This window comes from Chiloscyllium plagiosum, chromosome 27, assembly GCF_004010195.1.
Source record: "Chiloscyllium plagiosum isolate BGI_BamShark_2017 chromosome 27, ASM401019v2, whole genome shotgun sequence".
Taxonomy (NCBI): domain Eukaryota; kingdom Metazoa; phylum Chordata; class Chondrichthyes; order Orectolobiformes; family Hemiscylliidae; genus Chiloscyllium; species Chiloscyllium plagiosum.
The window spans coordinates 11,728,382-11,750,716 of NC_057736.1; the positions used below are offsets into that span (position 1 = coordinate 11,728,382).

Sequence of the window (22,335 nt, forward strand, 5' to 3'; positions counted from 1 at the left end):
CTGTGTATGACAGAGGCAGAAATAACTCAGTGACTTTCTTTATTTACTTTGAGATCTTTTCGTTTTCCCATCTCTCCAGAAAGTGTTGACTTCTTGCTGAGGTATAGTTTTAGTACCACGCCAACGTGCTCATTATTCACACATTAGCCGTGATGCTGAGCACTAGTAGACTCTTCAACCCAAGCATATTCTACAGCCCTTATCCTCATCCTGAATTTGCAGACACTATGCCAAGCAGTTAATGGGCAATTGTCAGCAGCAGAACATCTGGCCAATTCCATGCCTTCTGGAAGTGGAACAGACTTATCCTGCTACCACGGCTTACAGTTTGCACTCGTTTCTGATTTGGAAAGCTATGGATTCAAATCCTAGTCCAGAGACTTGAGTCTACAAAGCTGATGCTTTAGCGATGGAGTGCTACACTTTTGTAGAAGATATCTATTGGACAACTGTGTATACTAAGGCGAGTTTTCTCTTTCAAACATATCTTAAAGATCCCATTTTGAAGCATAAGTGTTGTTCAGTGACTTAGCCAATATTTATCCTCAATCCCCTGAAGACTGTCCACCATCTACATAAAGACCATTTTTTAAAAAAAAAGTCTTGGTATAAGTAAAGGAATGTTTTAAAACCAAGGATTATGGAAGGAATTTTAAGAAGTTGTTTTAACTCATTGTATGTCATGTTTACATTGCTGCTTTGTTCAAGCAGAAAGGGAAGGCTGTTTGTAGGTCAGCCAGCACCAGCAGGCACATACAAAGTGAGATTTGGCTAGCAACACGTTGCTGATTTGATGGTGGATTTGTGACCAGTTGTGTACGACAATGACCATCCATGTGGCAACTACTATCTGATTGGCTGATGGATAGCTGAACAGCTCATCGGTGTGCATGATACTGGTAGAAGCTCTCACACTCCTTAAAGATTAAATGGTGTGTGTGTGTGTGTCCTTTTCTCCAGTAAATTACCTTAAGCCTGAAAAAAGAGCATTTCTTTTCCCTTATCAGTTGCAGTAAGGTGTGACCTTTGACCAGGAACTTAGAGACTTTGCCATTACTGTACCAATCACCCTGCCTCCTTCAAAAAACCAAAAAAGAACCCAGAGGAGAGGGATTAAAGAACAGAAAATTCTAGCAAGCTGAAGGGTTGGGACAGTGGCTCAGCGATTAGCATGGCTGCCTCACAGTACCAGGGACCTGGGTTTGATTCCAGCCTCTAGTGACTGTCGGTGTGGAGTTTGCATGTTCTCCCGTATCTGTGTGGGTTTCCTCCAGATACTCTGGTTTCCTCCCACAGTCCAAAGATGTGCAGATTAGATGGATTAGCCATTCTAAATTGCCCGGCATCCAGGCATGTGCAGGCTAAGTGGGTTAGCCATGGGAAATGCAGAATAATGGGTGGGATGCTCCTTAGAGGGTCAGTGTGGACTCAATGGGCCAAACGGCCTGTTTTTACACTGGACAGTTTGTGTGATTCCATGATCATCTTAGTGAACCCTGTGGATTGGAATCATTGAACTATTTTTTTCCCTCCATCCATAACACAATTTTTAAAAAATCTGTAGATCTCTGTCTTTATATGTACGTAAGGTTGTTTTCAAAAGGAGTTGGTGTTTTAACTCATTAGATTTATATATCAACAGTTCATAGTCATTTCTCTGTAGTTAGAATCTATTCATTTTTAAATTAATAGAAATTCTTTTCAAGTGCAGAAATCTGGTACATTAATCTGGGTTTGCTTGGCAGGTAAATTGGGGACTTTACATACTTTGATAAAATTATTTATTTATATATTATCTTTGGAATAGCAATATTGATTTTCAGTATGCTACCCCAGTGAGGTGTAAGAAAGGAACAAGTCAAGACTATGATGGGATGCTCTCCATATGCTTGGATAAGTTCAGCTCCAATACACTCAAAAAGGTTGACACCATCCCAAATAAAAGATCACTTGACTGGCACCCCATCCAAAACCTTCAACATTGACCACTGCAGCACTGCACCACTGACACAGAGCAGCAGTTGTGTGTACGATCTACAGTAACACACCCAGGGTCTTTCAACAGCACCTTCTAGAACTTCAGCTTTAACATCTAGAACCATAGAATCCCTATAGTGTGGAAGTAGGCCCTTCAGACCAACAAGTCCACACTGACCCTCCAAAGAGTAATCTAGAAGAGCAATTGCAACAGGTGCAGATTCCCCTTCAAACCATGCACCAACCGGACTTTGAAATATGTCATTGTTCCTTAGTGTTGCTGGGTCAAAATCCTAACGGTAGTGTCAGTGCAGCATATGGACTGCAAAAACAATTAAAGATAAGCAATAAATTCTGGCCCAATCAGTGATGCTCACATTTCATAAATGAATTTTTAAAAATGACTCGCATGTGATACCAATCATTACTTTTCTGTAGAATCTTGTGGAGTGCTATTTGGCTGCATCTTTCCTACCTTAGGACAGGGGGTACACTTCGAAAGCACTTCATTGGCCACGAGGGTTTTGAGAAGTCCTGAAGTCAGGAAAGCTGCTATATAAAAGCAAGTCTTTTCATTTCTCCTTGGCCCAGCCTTGGTTATTCCCTCCCGAGTTGTGTGATTCATAAGATTAAACTAAGCACAAAGTTTGAACTCAGGGACTATCTTGTTATTATAGGTCAGCCACTCACTGAATAAACTTGCTGATCTTTTTGTTATTTTAGTCTCGAGGTGAGGCAGGGGGGAAGTAGGCTGCGTGAGGGCCAACATCTTTTGTGAACTTGCTGTAAACTGTCTCTGTGACATTTCACTGCCACATACCATCGTGGTGTGCCAAAGAGCAAAGATTGCAAGTTAGTGCCTGTAGTTTGCTCGGCTGGTGACCTGTTTTAAATGAATTGCTTGCAGAAATGGTTGGGCATCAAGCATCGTTCATCTCTGCAGGGGTGGCCTGGTAAATTCAGTCAGGCCTTGTGCACTTTGCAGCTGAAGAAGAAAATCAGCACAGACCCCTCTTATAGTCAAGGGGGAAAATTGGTGCTGAGTCTAACTTGAGGGTCGCCACACTTTAAGGAAAGGGTAACATTGCAAAAGCAGGGTCTTTGCAGTGACTTTAGAAGGACCAGGAATTAAGCTCCTGCTGTGAGTGTCAACTTGATGCACTAACCAACTTGGCTGAGCTAATCCACTGTCCAGTAGCTGCTTGTCCTGATGCACAATATCATCCGGACTGTCTGACCAAGCAATGGAGTCTTCAACTATGTGACCTAAATACAGTGAAAAACTAATTTCTTCACCAAATGGATAATAAAATCATTTCCCTCATTTCATCTGGAATGTGCTGCCTGAGAGCATGATGAAGGCAGATTCAACTGAAACATTCAGGAAGTCATTGGATTGTGATCGGATATGAAAGCTACAGGGAGAAAGCTGATCAATGAAATAAGATGAACTACCCTTAAAGAGGGCCAGAGCTGACATGAAGGCACAAATGGCCTCCTGTGCTGGAGGCACTCTATGATTTTTAACAAAAGATGGCCAGCTGCGATGAGCTTAGGATAGTGTTTGGTTGGACAGAGTAGGGGAGGCAGGGCTGCAGGATGTGGGTAATGAAGACTCAGCAAGTGCACCTCATTGAGATAATGTCAGGAAGAACATTGATAAACAACCACGTTGTCAACGTTTAGGGTTTTATGATTTTTCCAATATTCCCTCAGTACTGCACGGAAAATTCAGCCTGGGTGTGTTCAAGTCTCTGAGATGAGACCTCAACCCAAAACATTTTCATTCTGAGTCAATTTTGCTGCCGGCTGGCATGACAGACAAAGGGGAAATAGTCCGGCAAGGGAATAATGTTCTCAAATTCTGTCAGGAATGATAATAAACCTTTAATGTATAGACTCATGGGGGAGGTCAGTGAGTCAAATAGTCAGATCCTATTAATAACTGTGATGATGGCATTGTGTTACAGTTCATTCAGAGAATCTGAATTGCTATGGCAACATTAACTTTGATACATATGCTGTAGTCTGGAGCCATGGATAATGATGGTCAAGGCTCCAATTCTCTCAATCATGTGGCTAACCCACTCATACTGCCTGCCATTGGTGTGAATTGGAAGGACATGCAGGGTGGTACTCCAAGTATTTGGCTAGTTTAGGAACAAACCTCTCTTGGTCATCACACCTAGGGGTAGACGATAACGGTCTTTTACAAAGTGAACCACCATTTTTTCACTGAGCCACATTTCTTTAGTTTCTCCCCTTTTATTTGGAGTTGCCACAATGCTAACCTAACCCTTCTCCATACACTCTTGCCTATTGGATACAAATCCTTGACAACTCCTCACAGGATTTTGTGACCAATTGAGAAGGTGAGCTCATTCTGAACACTCACTATTCACAGGGTCAATACACAATCTAATGACTGAATCAAAGCGTGCTCCAGACATGCCTATCTGGTAAAAACACATTAATACAAAACACTGACCAGGTTCAACACTTAACAAGAACTATTATTTAGTACAAATAAAGGAATTCTAATCATAAGGAACAGCTATGAACCATCAGCACAGAGACATAAATGAATAAAGGTAGTAACTCTCTGAACATGCCTGAAGAAATATCAGACTTTATAGACAGCGAGATATCACCCATGCCACCAATATACCCTCAAGAAGTTTTCTTCTCTCTTTCCCTCCTGTAATATTTAGCACCAGTGCCAGGGTCCATGCTGGGTTGTGGGAATCCTACCCTATACTAGAGTCCATTCGGCTTCAAGATCTGGCCGGGCGATACCGGGTCCACTACTTTTCATCATTTATATAAATGATTAGGATATGAGCATAAGACGTATAGTTAGTAAGTTTGCAGATGACACCAAAATTAGAGATGCAGTGGTCAGAGAAGAAAGTTATCTCAGATTACAACGGGATCTTGATCAGATGGGCCAGTGGGCTGAGGGGTAGCAGATGGAGTTTAATTTAGATAAATGCAAGGTGTTGCATTTTGGAAAAACAAAGCAGAGCAGGATTTATACACTTAGAGTCATAGAGATGTACACATGGAAACAGACCCTCCAGCCCATATCCCTCCAAACCCTTCCTATTCACATCCAAATGCCTCTTAATGGTAAGGTCCTGGGGAGTGTTACTGAACAGAGACCTTGGAGTGCAGGTTCATAGCTCCTTGAAAGTGGATTCGCAGGTAGATAGGATTGTGAAGGTGGCGTTTGGTATGCTTTCCTTTATTGGTCAGAGTATTGAGTACAGGAGTTGGGAATTCATATCGCAGCTGTACAGGACATTGGTTAGGCCACTGTTGGAATATTGCGTGCAATTCCGGTCACCTTCCTATCGGAAGAATGTTGCGAAACTTGAAAGGATTCAGAAAAGATTTACAAGGATGTTGCCAGGGTTGGAGGATTTGAGCTTTTGGGAGATGCTGAACAGGCTGGGGCTGTTTTCCCTGGAGTGTCAGAGGCTGAGGGATGACCTTATAGAGGTTTATAAAATCATGAGGGGCATGGATAGGATAAATAGACAAAGTCTTTTCCCTGGATTGGGGGAGTCCGGAACTAGAGGGCATAGGTTTAGGGTGAGAGAGTAAAGATATAAGAGAGAGCTAAGGGGCAACATTTTTATGTAGAGGGTGGTACATGTATGGAATGAGCTGCCAGAGGAAGTGATGGAGGCTAGTACAACTTAAAAGGCATCTGGATGGATATATGAATAGGAAGAGTTTAGAGGTATATGGGCCGTGTGCTGGCAGGTGGGACTAAATTTGGTTTGGGATATCTGGTTGGCATGGATGAGTTGGACCGAAGGGTCTGTTTCAATGCTGTACATCTCTATGACTCTAATTCCCAAAGGTGCTGAGTGCCTCCTTGCCAGAAGAAGTGCACCCTCTTGGCGTGACCTCCTGCGGGTGTGAAGGCATAAGCAGCTCATCACCTCACACGGGTCCCACAGGGTAGAGGATAGCTGCTACTGCCAGCAACTAGGTGGCCTCTCCATGACTAGGCCGCATGGCAATCTCTGAAGGATGGGCCTGTGTGAGGCAACTGGAAAATAACAGGCAGGGAGTCAGGAGGCTGTGGGGGAGTTTTACTGATCACTGCTTGTCTCCATTCCTACTATCGCATAATAAATACAAGTAAATATGACGTTTATGAGCAATCTATTCAGCTGAATAAAAGTGGGTGTGCGCGTAAATTGTTTGTCCCATTGACCTTGATACTGAATAGGGCTGGGAACGATTGGTTTAAGAAAAGAAATCTGCTGTCCTTACCTGCTCTGGGCTACATGTGACTCCAAATCCACAGCAACACAGTTGTCTCTTCACTGACTTCTGGGCAGTGAGGGGTGGACAATAAATGCAGACCTTACACCCACATCCCATGAATGAATGATTGAAAGAAAGGGGAATCGCTGTGTTTGTTGTAGCACTGGTTCAATGACCTAAGTGACAATTGTACAAGGTCACATACTGAGCAGCTAAAGGACAAACATGGAACAAAGAATTGGTCCAGAGGAAGTAAAAATGGCAACAGCAGAATTGTTCTGAACAGCTGCTGTATGATAAATTGGGAGCAGGGATTCTGAAGCTGTTCATCAGCTTTTCTTAGCTTTGTGCTGTTGCATGTATATATAGGGAGATCTTTCCTCTCACATTCTTTCTTAATTTGGTGAATCGGTGAATGGCAAAGCACAAAATGGGGGGGGGGGGGTGCAAGAGGGGGTACTCCTCGCAGTCTACGCTATGACTTTCAAGTCAAATATAATGAATATAATGATCAGATGGATTAACTGTAGTTAACAAAATGATGGGGGTGAAGGTAGCCCCCACTCAGACAATATTCGACTTTGACTATCTCCCCCACCCCACCTCCAGCAGAAAGCTCCTGTCCCCACAGTCGCCTGCTCAGAGCTTGGAACAGTAGTGTCTGTACCTTGTCAACTGCCTTTTGAGTAATGGGAGGGTCATTGCAGAGACCCTGTGAGAAATGAAAACATCGCAGCAAATGGATATAAAACAAGAGCCTAGCTGTAAATCCCAGTGAGAAACACCTGTCACAGAATCTCCAGACAGGAAACTCGAGCCAACATCAGTGATTGCTCGCACGGAGTTGGAATTACTGCAAAAAATCAACAGCTGAGTTTAGATTGTTAAATAAACTAAAGCATTACCATGACTTACTGCGGAGGTTGGGATGTTAAAACTTATCCAGATAAGTGAATGCACTTGTTCATATCTTCAAAGGCACTTTATAATCAGCATACTAACAATCAACCACATCCCCTCCATTCCTCGAATGTTCAATAAGTCCTAGAGTGGGAGTCAAACCAGAGAAGGTCAGCATTTCCAGCTCAGAGGCAGTTTGGAATGCACTATATACTGAGCCACAAGACTTCCACTAAACAGTCATTAAACAGGGTGAACTACTGTGAAACATATGGGGTTATGTTTTGGTGAGCCACACACGTCAGTGGCATTGTGTCATGACCCTGGCAGAAAGCAGTAGGTTAGAGAGAGCCATGAATGTCTCATAGCAAACTGACGTGAGAACCTGAGCCTTATTCTTTCTAAGACAGAAATGAGGAAGACGTTTGTCTCCTAGAAGTTGGTGTATCTGTAGAATTCTTTGCACAGAAGGGCCGCTTAGCCTGGGGGTCGTTAAGTGTCTTCAAGGCTGAGGTAGATTTGTAGTCAGTAAGGGCATCAAGGGTTATAGGGAAAAGACAGGAAAGTGGGCATAGAGTCATAGAGATTTACAGCACGGAAACAGACCCTTCAGTCCAACTCGTCCATGCCAACCAGATATCGCAACCTCAATCTAATCCCACCTGCCAGCGCCTGGCCCATATCCCTCCAAACTCTCCCTATTCATATATCCATCCAGATGCCTTTTAAATGTTGCAATTGTACCAGCCTCCACCACCTCCTCTGGCAGTTCATTCCATACCCGTACTATCCTCTGCGTGAAAAAGTTGCCTCTTAGGTCTCTTTTATATCTTTCCCCTCTCACCCTAAACCTATGCCTTCTAGTTCTGGACTCTGTCACCCAGGAAAAAGACCTTGTCTATTTATCCTATTCATGCGCCTCATTATTTTGTAAACCTCTATAAGGTCACCCCTCACCCTCCGATGCTCCAGGGAAAACAGTACCAGCCTAGTCAGCCTCTCCCTATAGCTCAAATACTCCAATTCTGGCAGCATCCTTGTAAATCTTTTCTCAACCCTTTTATGTTTCACAACATCTTTCCAACAGGAAAGAGACCAGAATTGCATGCAATATTCCAAAAGCGGCACAACCAATGTCCTGTACAGCCGTAACATGACCTCCCAACTCCTGTACTCAATACTCTGACCACTAAATGTGTTGGAGATTATCAGAGCAGCCATGATCACATTGAATGGTGGAGCAGACTTGATGGACAGAATGGCCTACTTTTGCTCCTAAGTCTTATGGTCTTGATTATTGTAAGGACAGAATGCTGAACAGTCATGGAGCATCATTACATGAAGCAAGAGTGTCACAAGCATTGGAGTGAACTCCAAATCAAAAGGATCCCATTAACATTAATGGCATTCTTATTCATCTCTGCACAGACGCTGAGGGAAAATGAAAAGCACTTTAATGCTATTATGAATATAAAATGAATAATGAGCACAGAAAATGATTCAAAATGAGTGTGAATCTACCTTGAGGGTTTCAGCAAAGTCATTACTTTCACATGAATTATTTGAATATGGCGCAGTGATCAGAAAGGGAAATGACAAGTTGTTGAGTTTGTCCACTGCATGTGAACACCCAGCAGCACCACGTTGTGGTCTACCCTCTGCTAAAATATGCCCATTGTGTTGCGGGTATACTGAAGCAATGCTTTCATTATCTATGTTCAGTTCTTGAGCAGTGCAATGATTTTAATCGCAGTAAGAGTAACACTGACCATAAAGTGAAATTGCTTTATTAACTCAGTTTGTTTAACCACATATTCAAGGAGGTTCCTTGAAGAGAGAGTGTACTTTCCACATACCAGCTTGGCTCAGTTCCATCTTCAGGATTATAGGCATGATGTTGGCTCAGCTGGGAGCACTTTCGCCTCTGTTCAAGAACGATGGATCCAAAGCCTTGCTGGACTATAACACAGAAAGAGCTGAACACTCAGCATTTTCAATCATAGAATCCCTACAGTGTGGAAACAGGCCAGTTGGCCCAACAAGTCCACAGTGACCCTCTGAAGAGTAATGCACCCAGACCCATTTTCCTACCTTATTATTCTACATTTACCCCTGACTCATGCACCTAACCTACACACCGCTGAACACTATGGGCAATTTAACATGGTCAATTCACCCAACCTGCACATCTTTGGATTGTGAGAGGAAACTGGAGCACCCGGTGCAGACATGGGGAGAACATGCAAACTCCACACCAACAGTGGCCCATGGCTGGAATAGAACCTGGGTTCCTGGTACTGTGAGGCAGCAGTGCTAACCACTGAGCCACCATGCTGCCCAATGCTGCCAAAACCTTCCAGTAGAACCCTCTCTGCCCCTTCAGGGGAACATTTTGAAACAAATGTCATCTGGTAGGCATCCCTTTGTGGAGCAATCTAGATGAGAGGTCATATTTTCAGGATAAGGGGTGGTAGAATTAAAACAGAGATAAGGAAGAATTACCTCTCTCAAAAAGATATGAATTGAAGAAATTCACTATCCCAGAGTATGGCGGATGAAGGGACACTGAATAAATTTGAGAAGAAAGACAGATTTTTAATTAGTAATGGGTGAAAGGGTTTTGGGGAGAATGCAGGAAAATGGACTTGAGGCCAAGATGAGATCAGCCATGATCATATTAAATGGTGGAGGAGATGCGAGGGGCTGATTGGCCTCCTCCTGCTCCTAGTTCTTATGTACTCTTCAAAGAAAAGCAGGAACTACACTTGATGTCCTGACCAGTTTTCTCCTGGCTGCTGAGATAAGCTTGGAGACAGTGAGGACTGCAGATTCGGGAAAATCAGTGTTGACAAAGAGTGGAGCTGGAGAAAGCACAGCACGTCATGCAGCATCCGAGGAACAGGAGAGTCAACGTTTCAGGCTGGGACCCTTCATCAGGACTAAGCTGATTAACATTACTTATTTATTTACTAACAAATATTCTGTTCACTACTGACAGTAACGGGGGTGGGGTTGGGGGGGTTGTGCTACGCTGAAAGAATTGGAGCGCCTGCTACTTATTGAAAATTATGTGATACTTCTGCTTTGCAGGAGTTAATACATGTCATAAAATAAACAGTAGCACTAATTATACCAAGATATGTCAATGTCTCCATTATAAAGACATACATTCGATTTTTTAATATCATAAAATACCAACTTAAAACCATTAGTTCGTAAATGTGCAGACTATGTGGGCATTTGGATGGGTATATGAATAGGAAGGGTTTGGAGGGATATGGGCCGGGTGCTGGCAGGTGGGACTAGATTGGGTTGGGATATCTCGTTGGCATGGATGGGTTGGACCGAAGGGTCTACTTCCATGCTGTACATCTCTATGACTCTAAAAATGAGGCATATCAAGAAGCAGAAAAATAGAATTGGTTGTAGTAGTGCGGTTTGTGTAGATGGGAAATATAAAATTAATGCTTGGGCTATTGCAGTGGTAGTATCCCTAGCTCTGAGCCAAGACATCTGGTTCCATCATCTCCAGAGGAGTGTCAAAGCACATCTGAATAGTTTATGAACATCTACAGTGAACATCTACAGATGGTGCCACCACTGGTGGGAGATTGCAACTACCATGCGACTCTTCTACATAAACAGTTACCATTGTTAATAGTGCTACAAGAATTTACAATGGAAACAAACAGAAGACATTTGGCAAAAACATGTATATGGGTAAATTTTTAATACACTGTTGATATATAAACAGATATCCTGCGCTGCTTCTCCAACTGAATTAAAGGATTGTTGGCATTTAGCCTGAAGCATTGAAGAATTATGATGTTTCCAATAGCTCAACATAGCTGAAGTAGAATGTTGAGTTATGGTGTAGTGGTGGTAATGTCACTGGCTCAACTAATGCCCTGGGGACACTGGTCCAAATCCTGCAACAGCAGTACATGGAATATAAGTACAATTAATAAATCTAGATTATAACACTAGTGTCAGTATAGTGACTGTGATAACCATCATCAATTGTCACTAAAAACCCATTTGGGTCAAGAATGACATTTAGGGTGACGAAAATTCCTTGCCCCATCTGACCCACATTTGACTCCAGGGAGACATCAATGTGGTTGACTCTTTATGAACTTCTGCAATGGCCCAACAACAATCTCAATCCGTGGACAATTAGGGAATGAGCAACAAATGCTGGCCTTGTTAGTGACACTGGCATTCCATCAAAGAATAAAATTAGGTTCTGTCGGGTCTTTTGTGTGTAACTTCTGCAGGCCTGAGAGAACATTGCCTGACATATCTTTAAATAAAATGCAGATTTTACCTCCTCTGACCGTGGAAATAAAACTTCGTTTGCATTACTGCAACCGGAGGCTTAACAGTTTTATCACAGTTTTCCTTGGGGTCACAAAAGAAGAGATTTCATACAGAGGATATGAGGTTATATTATTACACAGTGTGTCTATAACTGTGAGAAGACAAAGAACTTGCTTGCAGCTGATTAAGGGTGTATTATAGAGCATTAATTTGCCATTGGCGCAGCAACATAGATGATTGCAGCACCAAATCCCCTGTGCAGTCCATAGCCTGCAGGGACACCATACTTGCCTGCACTGGCAGCATTGATTTTTTTAACATTCCATGAATAGTTGACCTTTATGTATTTGCCCATTTATTTTGTTGGTAATTTTTAAAGAGAATCCATAAATATTTATCATTCCTATGCTGCATATGTTGCTTTCTTCATATTTTAAGATCTGACCAATTTTAAATGATAGCGAGCTAATTTTTAAAATTATATTTTGTTTAATTGAAGGGCCATTTTGATTATTCTGACTAATATCACAATGCATCGGACTGGTCCAAAATGTCACTTTGTTATATGAGAAGGTGATTATGGCCTTGAGTTTCAGTATATTAGTAACATGGATCTTTGTGTTTCTCCTGTTCTGGGACACAGAGGTCTGTTTTTATTCATGCACAAAATGTGAGTGTCATTGTCTGGAGCAGCAATTATTACCCATCCCTAATTACCCAGAGGGCATTTAAGAGTCAACCTCATTGATGTGAGTCTGGAGTCACATGCAGACCAGACCAGGTAAGGATGGCAGTTTCTTTCCAGAAAGGTTTCAGTGACCCAGGTGGATTTTTCTAATAACTGACAATGGTTTAATTGTTATCACTTTCTATTTAGATTTTTTAAAATTAACTTCAAATTCCATCATCTGTTATGAAATTTGAACCCATGATATTACCTGTATCACTGGATTTGTAGTCTCATGCCACTAGGCCATCGCATTGTGAAGAGTAAGTCAAAGGGACTGAGGATGCAAGTCCCAGTGATGGTTGGATGGAGGGGGAGGTAGTCACAGGATGCAGCAGATGGGGCAGGGTCTCTGCTGCAAGTCCAGGAGGCAGGAGGAGATTGACTCTCAACTGGTACCCCACTTCCAGGGGCCAGGTCTGTCGATATACTGACTGCGTGACAGTGAGGATGCCCCCTAGAAGACCACAACCAAGCCCAAAGTCTTTGCGCTTCTCGAATGGCAAGTTCCCTGCCCACCACTGGCCAAATACCATCAATTGGGCAGCATGACCATTGACCATTTGATTTGCTTCGGGTTGAGAAGGCCATGCACAAACCTGCCGAGCCCAGCATGATTTGAGGTAGAGGTAGAGTCCATGCCTGCCACTGTCCCATCCAATTAAATGCTGCCCTGTCACCAAACTCACCTTGGGCAAGAATATCAAGTGCCTTGCCAGGAATGATGGAAGCTCCGAATACTTGCTGAAAATTGTTGGGTTTTTATTAGCCAAAGATATGAAGAGATGGTGGGTGGATGTCATTGCCAAGTCCAGCATTTATTGCTCATCTCTGATTGTCCTTGAACTGAGTGCCTAACTAGGCTGTTACTAGTGAGTCATCGACATTGATGTGTATCTGGGATCAAGTGTGGACCAAACTGGGGAAGATAGTGAAAGTGAATTACATTACAGACTCAAATGGATAAATGGCTTCTTCCTGTTCCTATACCCCATCACAGTATGTAAGCACAACCATCATAATTAAGTCTGATTCTGGTCCTACCCTGCATCCAACTGGCCAGCAATCCACACCAGGAACACAGGGGCAACTTTTACATGCAGAGGGTGGTGTATGGAATGAGTTGCCAGAGGAAGTGGTGGAGGCTGGTACAATTGCAACATTTAAAAGGCATCTGGCTGGGTATATGAATTGGAAGGGTTTGGAGAGATAGGGGCCTGGTGCTGCCAGGTGGGACTAGATTGGGTTGGGATATCAGGTCGGCATGGACAAGTTGGACCGAAGGGTCTGTTTCCGTGAAGTACATCTCTATGACTCCTTGATTCTTGTGCCAGCTGATTTAAAGAAATAGCTACTAGAGTTTACCCTCAGAATTAAATGTTAAGATACCAGTCAGTTTTCCCAGCAGTTTCTATCCCTGTATACCTCATCTTAACATACTTTCCAAGTAAGGAATTAGAAAGAGCAACTTGCTCCACCAGACTAACTGCACAGAACAAGCAATAGGAACAGGAGGGTGAATTATGGCCTATTTTAATTAGGAGCGTGAATAATTCTACAAGTGAATTGAACTGGTGTTAAAAATTCCAGTACGGTCAGATTCAGACTGGCACATTACATTTCTTTTAGTGGCCCTGTAAATCTACTCAAATTGGTTCAGTCTGGGTTTGGGCTCTCAGCCAAATTTTATTTGTGTAATCAGTGAGTTGAAAATACCATAGCACCTTTCCTCTAGTGTTCACTGTCCCTGTTATACTGTCAGGAGGGCTGAAATGCAAACACAATCTCTCTATAAGTGAATATCTCTAAAGAAGAAAGTGTTTAAAAAGAAAGGGGATAATGTATTTGAATTAAAATAGAAACATTTGAGGGACACCTGAGCACAATCATTGTAAAACGTGACAAAGAAAAGGAAGCATCCAGCTGACCAAGGCATACTGAAGGAGGAGGCAAAGCTTCATTCAGAATATTCAAATTTTTCTAATCCTCGCCCTGCAATTTCAGGATATGTTTGCACAACTTCTTTTGTAATCAATCCCTGCAAACTGTTAGGTACTGTTTCCTGAATGTAACCATGTTAGTGAAAGATACTGCCACCATCCTTTTTTCAGGTTGGGAGTTAATTGGTCTCATGTGGTAAATAAAAGCCATTTGGTAATCTAATGAGAGTATAGTTTTGCCTCTTAGTCACTAGCTCACTCCTGTATGTGGACAATAAGTGGAAAGTCACATGGATTGTTACTAAGATCAAGGGGGAGCACAGTTTATTGTATGATAGCAACTGGGTACAAATTCCATTGGTTTGATAGATACTGAACATGATTGTCTCCTCTCTGCAGGTGGCAAGATAAATGGTGAGGAGGGGAAGTGATTCAGTGAGTTTATACTGGAGAGAAACTCACTCATTTCTCACCACCTCCACAATTAATTGCTGTGTGAGAAGGACCATGTATGACTTACTCAACACATCAGTGATTAAGTCTCCCACATGCTCAACCGATGACCTCAATGTGCCATCTTTCTGTGATCTCCTGCCTCCTTGGCCTGCAGGAAAGATGTTTAGTTTCCCAATGGCCTGCGTGCAGGATTAGGGGACAACCAATTGCACCAATCTAGGGGCAATTGGAGGTGGGGTGGGGGGAGCAAAGGGAGGGCCTCTGAAAAACAGCGTGCCCTTGCTCCTGAGCCTTCCTTCTTATGAATCCCCCATCCTGTGTGGAGAAAAAATAAACAACGTACCTTCTCACCACTGGGCTCCTTGAGAAGTAGGTCATCCACTGGCAAACTGGAGGACATGGATGCTGCTGGTCTCTGATTGGCCTGCAGCTTCAGGTGACTCAGGTTGCTAGTGTTGTGACTGGATGAGATACTAACGCTCATTTACATGACAGCTGTTTAATGAGCTGATTACAACCAATGTGATGAAACGTCTGAGCAGTGGTTGCAGCCCCTTAGTCACTAGCTCATCCCTGTATGTGGACAACAAGTGGAAAATCACATGAATTGTTACTAAGATCATGGGGGAGACCTTGAAGATAGGAGCATGTCCTTTAGAATCCAGAGCTGATCTCCGACCCAAATCGGAGCATATTAGATAGTGCTGATACATCCATCAGCATTAACTCTTTCAAAGTCAAGATTAGAGTAGTGCTGGAAAAGCACAGCGAGTCAGGCAGCATCCGAGGATCAGGAAAATTGACGTTCCAGGCCAAAGCCTTTCATCGGGAATGATGGCTTTCCTGATGAAGGGTTTATGACTGAAACATTGATTTGCCTGCTCCTCGGATGCTGCCTGACCCACTGTGCTTTTCCAGCACCACTTTAATCTTGACTTTAATCTCCAGCACCTGCAGTACCCATTTTCATCTATTAACTCATTCAAAGCCCAACACCTATTAGAGTATCTTACCCCAAGCTGTTTCTCTATTGTTAATATTTATACATTCATGTAATTAATTATATGGACTGCCACCACATCTCCCCACTTTCCCAAAGTCTCTAGGTTCGCACATTTTGATGCTCTGATGGTTTCATTGCTCAACCAGAATATGATTCCCTCAGACTTTGAAGATTGGTTGGTCTTTGGCATGAAGACCATTGACCTAGATTTTGTATCTGGCAGTGTGGGACCTGTGAAGTCCCTTTATACTGAAAGGACTTTTATACATTGAATCTTCGTCACAGAGAGCAGCTGCTCTTTTGAAATGAGCACTTTTTTCTTGCGAAGTATGTTGGATTTCTGAACCAAGCAATGTTGTATTTTTGAGAGCAGGAAACAATCCTCTAATGCCAACATGGATAATCCCAATGAGTTGTGTCTGCTGTTTGGGATCCATTATGAGTCGAGGAAGCTCAGTCTACTGACAACCAGTTATTCAATGACCGATTCCTTAGCCAGAATTTTTTGGTTTTTGCATGACTGTCCCTGGAAAAGTTGTGTGAAATACATATAAATTCTTTTCCAGGAGAAAGTGAAGACTGCAGATGCTGGAGATCAGAGTCAAGAGTGCAGTGCTGGAAAAGCGCAGCAGGTCAGGCAGCATCCGAGGAGCAGGAAAATCAAATGAAGTCTCTGATGAAGGGTTTATGCCCAAAACATTGGTGCCCCTGTTCCTCGGATGCTGCCTGACCTACTGTGCTTTTCTAGCACCACATTCTCAACATAAATTCTCTTCTGCCTGACATCCTTTATGTTACAGGGTTTCTTATAGCATACCATTAATCTTGAGAGCTATATTTCCTGGACTAAGTAATTGCATTGTTGTATGCTGTGAGCAGTGTTTCTCTAGATATGTGTACTTGTCCCTGTAACAAGCTTAAAATTAGTGAGCTACCTGTTGACATAATGAGCTTCTTGCCAAAACTCTAGACTTGGATCAACTTTTTTCCCCTAGGATTATCTTTAGTTTTTTCTTCCATTGTCGTCTTTTCTACCTCATTAAGTTCTATGTGTGAGGACCTGTTTGACTCTGCATTGCTCTGTAATTGTGTCCTATTTTGACACATCTTCTAGATGTGGCTTATTGTTGTAAAGATGAACCATTCTTTTTTAATGATTGAACAATTCTTGTGCCTGTAAGGTTTCCATCCTCCACAACATCCACATTGCCTCTTGGCATCTGCCATCTAGAGTATCCCCATACTAGCTTCTCAAGTATTGAGTACAGGAGTTGGGATGTCATGTTGCAGCTGTACAGACATTGGTTAGGCCATTTCTAGAAGATTGCGTGCAATTCTGGTTTCCTGCCTATCGGGAGATTGTTGTGAAACTTGAAAGGGTTCAGAAAAGATTTATAACGATATTGCCAGGGTTGGAGGATTTGAGCTATAGGGAGAGGTTGAATAGGCTGGGGCTGTTTTCCCTGGAGCTCAGAGGCTGAGGGGTGACCTTATAGAGGGGCAAATTATGCCCCTCATAATTTATAAAATTATGAGGGGCATGGATAAGACAAATAGACAAAGTCTTTTCCCTGTGGCGGAGGAGTCCAGAACTAGAGGGCATAGGTTTAGGGTGAGAGGGGAAAGATATAAAAGAGACCTAAGGGGCAACTTTTTCATGCAGAGGATGGTGCATGCATGGAATGACCTGTCAGAGAAAGTGGTGGAAGCTGGTACAAATGCAACATTTAAAACGCATTTTGATGGGTATATGAATAGGAAGGGTTTTGAGGGATATGGGCCGGGTGCAAGCAGGTGGGCTTAGATTAGGTTGGGATATCTGGTTGGCATGGACGAGTTGGACCGAAAGGTCTGTTTCTGTGCTGTACACCTCTTTGACTCAAAGTGTCTCTTTAAAGTTGCTGTTGTTTAAGAACTGGAAAGATTCCACTAATCTCCTTATATAATATAGCTTTCTAAACGACAGCAGGCAGGAAAAGACCATCCAGTTCACCTAGCCTGAGGCACACAGTGTGATATGTCACACTGAATTTTGTTGTTGTATCTGAGGTCCTGATTATAGACCAGAAACCCAGAGATGGTCCCATCTCAGCTGTGAGCAGGACCCCTGGCCAAACATTATCTGTGTCAGACAGCTAATTAGGCATGCTGCCCCTTTAAGGATTCCCACCTAGCCCCAGGAGCAGATGACCAATTGGATGGCTGAAGGCTAAACAGCATCACCAGCAATGCTGGTGGGTGCTGGTACCGCAATTGGAAATAAAGGATGGAATGGGAGCATACTGCCTTCCCAACCAGGCAAGCAGAGTCTGGGAGCACCAGGTTCAGTCTGACAGGTCCTGCCCAGAAGGAGACATGGCTTGGTGAGGGCAGGGGGATTGTTGCTATAGCGAGCCCCCCACCAGGGGCCACAAAGTTCCTGAATAAAAGGACACCTCATCCCCTTGCTCAAGAAGGCATTCACCTATCAGTTTCCCCATGTAGTGGGCAAAGCCACCAGCATTGAGAAAATGCCAGCAGTGATGGGATTTTGTTGAGCAATTAACTTACCCAATTGGCTTCTTTGGGTGCGAGAGCCAATCCCCTCCTTCCCCCAAAATACCATTGGTGCTAATGCAGAATCATAGAGAATAGCAGCAAGAGTAGGCCATTCAGCCCTTCAAGCCTGCTCCGCCTTTCAATATCATAATGTCTGATCATCCAACTCAGCCCCCTGTTCCTTTTAGCCCTAAGAACTGTATCTAGGACTTGTTGAAAACATTCAATAGTTTGGCCTCAATTGTTTTCTGTGATGGAGAACTCCACAGGCTCATCACTCTGTGGGTGAAAACATTTCTCCTCATCTCAGTCCTCAATGGCCCACTTGGTATCCTTAACCAGTGACTCTTGGTTTTGGAATCCCTGGCTATTGATAACATCCTTCCTGTATTTACCCTGTCTAGATTGTATTAGAATTTTATAGGTTTCAATGAGATCACTCCCTCATTCTTCTAAACTCCATTGAACATAGTCCTAACTGATCCAGTCTCTCTTCATATGTTGACGCGATGGGATGAACACACTATTGAGTGCCCTCATCATTTTCGGGTGTCTCCTACCATCAATGTGTCCCCTCAAGGTCTGGTTCAAATCGAAAGCATTGTGTATCGCGACACATCTCAAACAGTGTAGTCACTTGGTGAGGTGGAAGAAAATAGATTCAAAACTTACACCAATCTGGAGGCAATAAAAAAACTGGGAATTTCTTCTCTAAACCCTCCATCATCTATGACACCCTTCCCCCAGTCACCCAAGCCCTAACAATCCTTTGCAGTTCCTATTTCCAGTAAGAGATCATTTATGATCCATGTGGAAATAAACTCACTCTTAGAGTCGCAGTTATAGAGATATACAGCACGGAAACAGACCCTTCCACCCAACTCGTCCATGCTGACCCAGATATCCCAACCTAGTCGAGTCCCAATCGCCAGCACTTGGGCCATATCCCACTAAACCTTTCCTATCCATATACCCATCCAGATGCCTTTTAAATGCTGTGATTGTACCAGGCTCCACCACTTTCTCTGGCAGCTCATTCCATACACACACCACCCTCTGCATGAAAAACCTACCCCGCAGGTCCCTTTTAAATTCTTCTCCTCTCACCCTAAACCTATGCCCTCTAGTCCTGGACTCCCACACACCAGGGAAAAGACCTTGCATAAAATAATTCGGTAATTTGACCTCCAAAACCACAAGTCTGAAGCTGGTTCTTAAAGTTTGGTTGATCTATGGAACTAGAGGCAGCAGAAAGTCTTAGCATTTAATTTTCCCATGTTTGGTGATTTATAACTTTTGTTCACGTGATAGTGACAATCTATTAATTTTTGGCACAATTTGTTTCAAATAGTAATATAGTCCAGTCACTACTTCCAGAAAAGAAATCCATATAGCTTTAGCACTCCTTCAATATTTTAGTGAGGGTGACCAAACTCTAAACTGTTGTATAATTTACTGAGCTCTTTAAAATCCCTTTACAAATAGGCTTTGAAGCACTAAAACCATTTGGAAGAAAGTCTCAAAAATATTGTACAAATTAGCAGTGCCACACTCACTGTGAGAGTTACTCCATTTGTAATTAGAAAGAAAACACATCATTGATCACTCAAACAGAATCAGTTATTACACCACTGTGGGCTTCAGGGCCAGCATGGGAGGTTTATTGATATAATCACCCCTGGTGAGCTGAGATACCATTGTCCAGACAGTGCATTTTCCATTTATAAGAGGTGGGAGACTGTTGGAATATTGCGTGCAATTCTGGTCTCCTTCCGAAAGGAAAGATGTAATGAAACTTGAAAGGGTTCAGAAAAGATTTACAAGGATGTGCCGGGTTTGGAGGATTTGAGCTTTAGGGAGAGGTTGAATAGGCCAGGGCTGTTTTCCCTGGAACGTCGGAGGCTGAAGGGTGACCTTATAGAGGTTTACAAAATTATGAGGGGAATGAATAGGGTAAATAGGCAAAGTCTTTTCCCTGGGTGACAGAGTCCAGAACTAGAGGGCATAGGTTTAGGGTGAGAGTGGAAAGATATAAAAGAGACCTAAGGGGCAACGTTTTCACACAGAGGATGGTATGTGTATGGAATGAACTGCCAGAGGATGTGGAGGAGGCTGGTACAATTGCAGCTTTTAAAAGGCATCAGGATGGGTACATGAATAGGAAGGGTTTGGAGGGATATGACCCATGTGCTGGCAAATGGGACTAGATTAGGTTAGGATATCTGGTCAGCATGGATGAGTTGGATCGAAGACTCTGTTTCTGTGTTGTACATCTCTATGACTCTATAATTCTAAGGCCTAGTAATTCAACTCTTCATGTTTTGAAGCAGAGAATAGTGCTGCAGAATTTTGTATGATGTAAGATAGAGTATTAGCTGTGTAATGTTGCCGCCAACCAATGTGAATTGGAGCAGGATGTACTCAGTTGTCAGGACGTTACAAAGCTGATCCAACTATTGGCCAGAAGTGACTTTGATTTGATCGCTCTTGCAAAGAGCTCAAAAAGGCACAATGAGCCCAATGGCCTCCTTCAGTCTTGTACTAATGTGTCAGGAGTTAACTGATTAACTCTTTCTCACATTGATGTCCTTGTCCTTCACCTACTTCCCCATTCCAATGACGCTCAACACAAGCTTGATGGATATCATCATTTGCTCAAGTATTTTACACCTTCCAGACTCAGCACTGATGTTCAATAATTTCAGAAAGCAAATTCTGGCTTTTGTTTGTTTCTTTTTCTTCGCATGGTTCATATTTTCTGTCATTGTTGTTTTCAGCCAGCAACGTTCCTGCTCTCGCTATGTCTTTTGTTTCTTTGCCTCTTGTTCCAGCACTCTTACAGTCATAGCGTCACAGATATGTACAGCACGGAAACAGACCCTTTGGTCCAACTCGTCCATGCCCACCAGATATCCCAACCCAATCTAGTCCTATTTGCCACCATTTGGCTCATATCCCTCTAAACCCTTCCTAGTCATATATCCATTCAGACGCCTTTTAAAGGTTGTAATCGTTCGAGCCTCCACCATTTCCTCTGGCAGCTCATTTCATACACACACCACCGTCTGCATGAAATAGTTGGTTTTATATCTTTCCCCTCTCACCTTAAACCTATGCCCTCCAGTTTTGGAATCCCGTACCCTGTGGAAACGATCTTGGCAGGGGAGTTTTCTCTTTGGCTGTGTAATACCAACTCCTCTGTCTTTCAATCTGTCTTTCCTTTCACCCTATTATAGACCCCCTTTATATCCTAGTCCCACTCACCCCTTGATCTAAACCTATCATCTGATGATGGGCCTTGACCTGCGATGTTTACTCAGTTTCTCTCTCTATAAATCCTGCTTGATCTGTTGAGTATTTCAAGGATTTCTGTTGTTTATTTTCCAGATTTCCAGTATCCACAGTAATTTGCTTTGTTTTACTACATGATGAAGCTGTTTGTGTAAATATACGTAACCTTTCTCTTTCTCCAACAGCTGCATTTCTAGAATGAGTACTTGTTTGACCCTGATGTAGTTATGACATCCCAAAAGTTGCTTTACAATTGAAATGTTATTTTTCTTTGAGATAGTAACTCTTGTCCTATTTTTCCTTTGATAGGATGTTGGACCTCAAGTGGCTGGAGCATTTAAAGAAAGACAGATAAAACCCACAGCATTTCGAAAGTTTTATAAAAGGGGTGACTTCCCTATTGCTATGGAACATGACACTAAAGGAAATCGAATCGCCTGGAAGGTTGGTGCAATATTAACTTATGCAACTTTCAAGTAGCATCTCCTGGCAGTAACAAATTTAGCTCATCAATTATTTTGATTGAGTGTTTTAGTAAATGGCACTATAAACACACCCATGAGGCAGCTTTGTCCCACTCTAATGATTAAATTATGTGCTTTGGGAGATGACAGGGTCAGAAGTGGTTTTTGAAAAGCCTTTTTACCCAGCCGTCTATTTCCATTTTTATGAGGATTTTCAAAACTCAGCTATTCCAACCAGTCTATCATTGACAACTGATACGCCTCAGTCTTAGTTCATTGTCATAACTTCATCCTGTACTGCAAGCCATATCTTAGAATGCAACCTTTAATTAGCTAAATAGCTGGGTCATAATTGTGTACTGCCTGTAATCAAGCGTAGAATGTAAATTAAGCTTGGACCGATATTACAACACTTCACTTCCTATGCAGGATTGCTAA

The 22,335-nt window shown here is 42.7% G+C and overlaps 1 protein-coding gene and 1 long non-coding RNA gene across 6 annotated transcripts in view; one reads left to right on the plus strand and one right to left on the minus strand.

The window, feature by feature from the left end:
- The window catches only part of LOC122563544, a 30,895-nt gene extending 15,878 nt beyond the window's left edge, over positions 1-15,017 (minus strand). The window contains exons 1-2 of one of the 4 annotated variants that reach the window (XR_006315637.1): positions 14,945-15,015; positions 7,174-7,302 (exon numbers count right to left, since the gene is read on the minus strand). This is a non-coding gene — a long non-coding RNA (uncharacterized LOC122563544). Of the gene's footprint in view, positions 1-2,452; positions 2,581-6,264; positions 6,422-7,173; positions 7,303-14,944 lie in introns of those variants that run through there. The other 3 variants (XR_006315638.1, XR_006315639.1, XR_006315640.1) reach the window with 3 other exon arrangements.
- pacrg (PARK2 co-regulated) overlaps positions 1-22,335 on the plus strand; it is a 299,906-nt gene that overhangs the window by 57,687 nt on the left and 219,884 nt on the right. For both annotated transcript variants that reach the window (XM_043717409.1, XM_043717410.1), the window contains exon 2: positions 21,743-21,877. In XM_043717409.1, the coding sequence (XP_043573344.1) occupies positions 21,743-21,877 (135 nt within the window). The remainder of the gene's footprint in view (positions 1-21,742; positions 21,878-22,335) is intronic.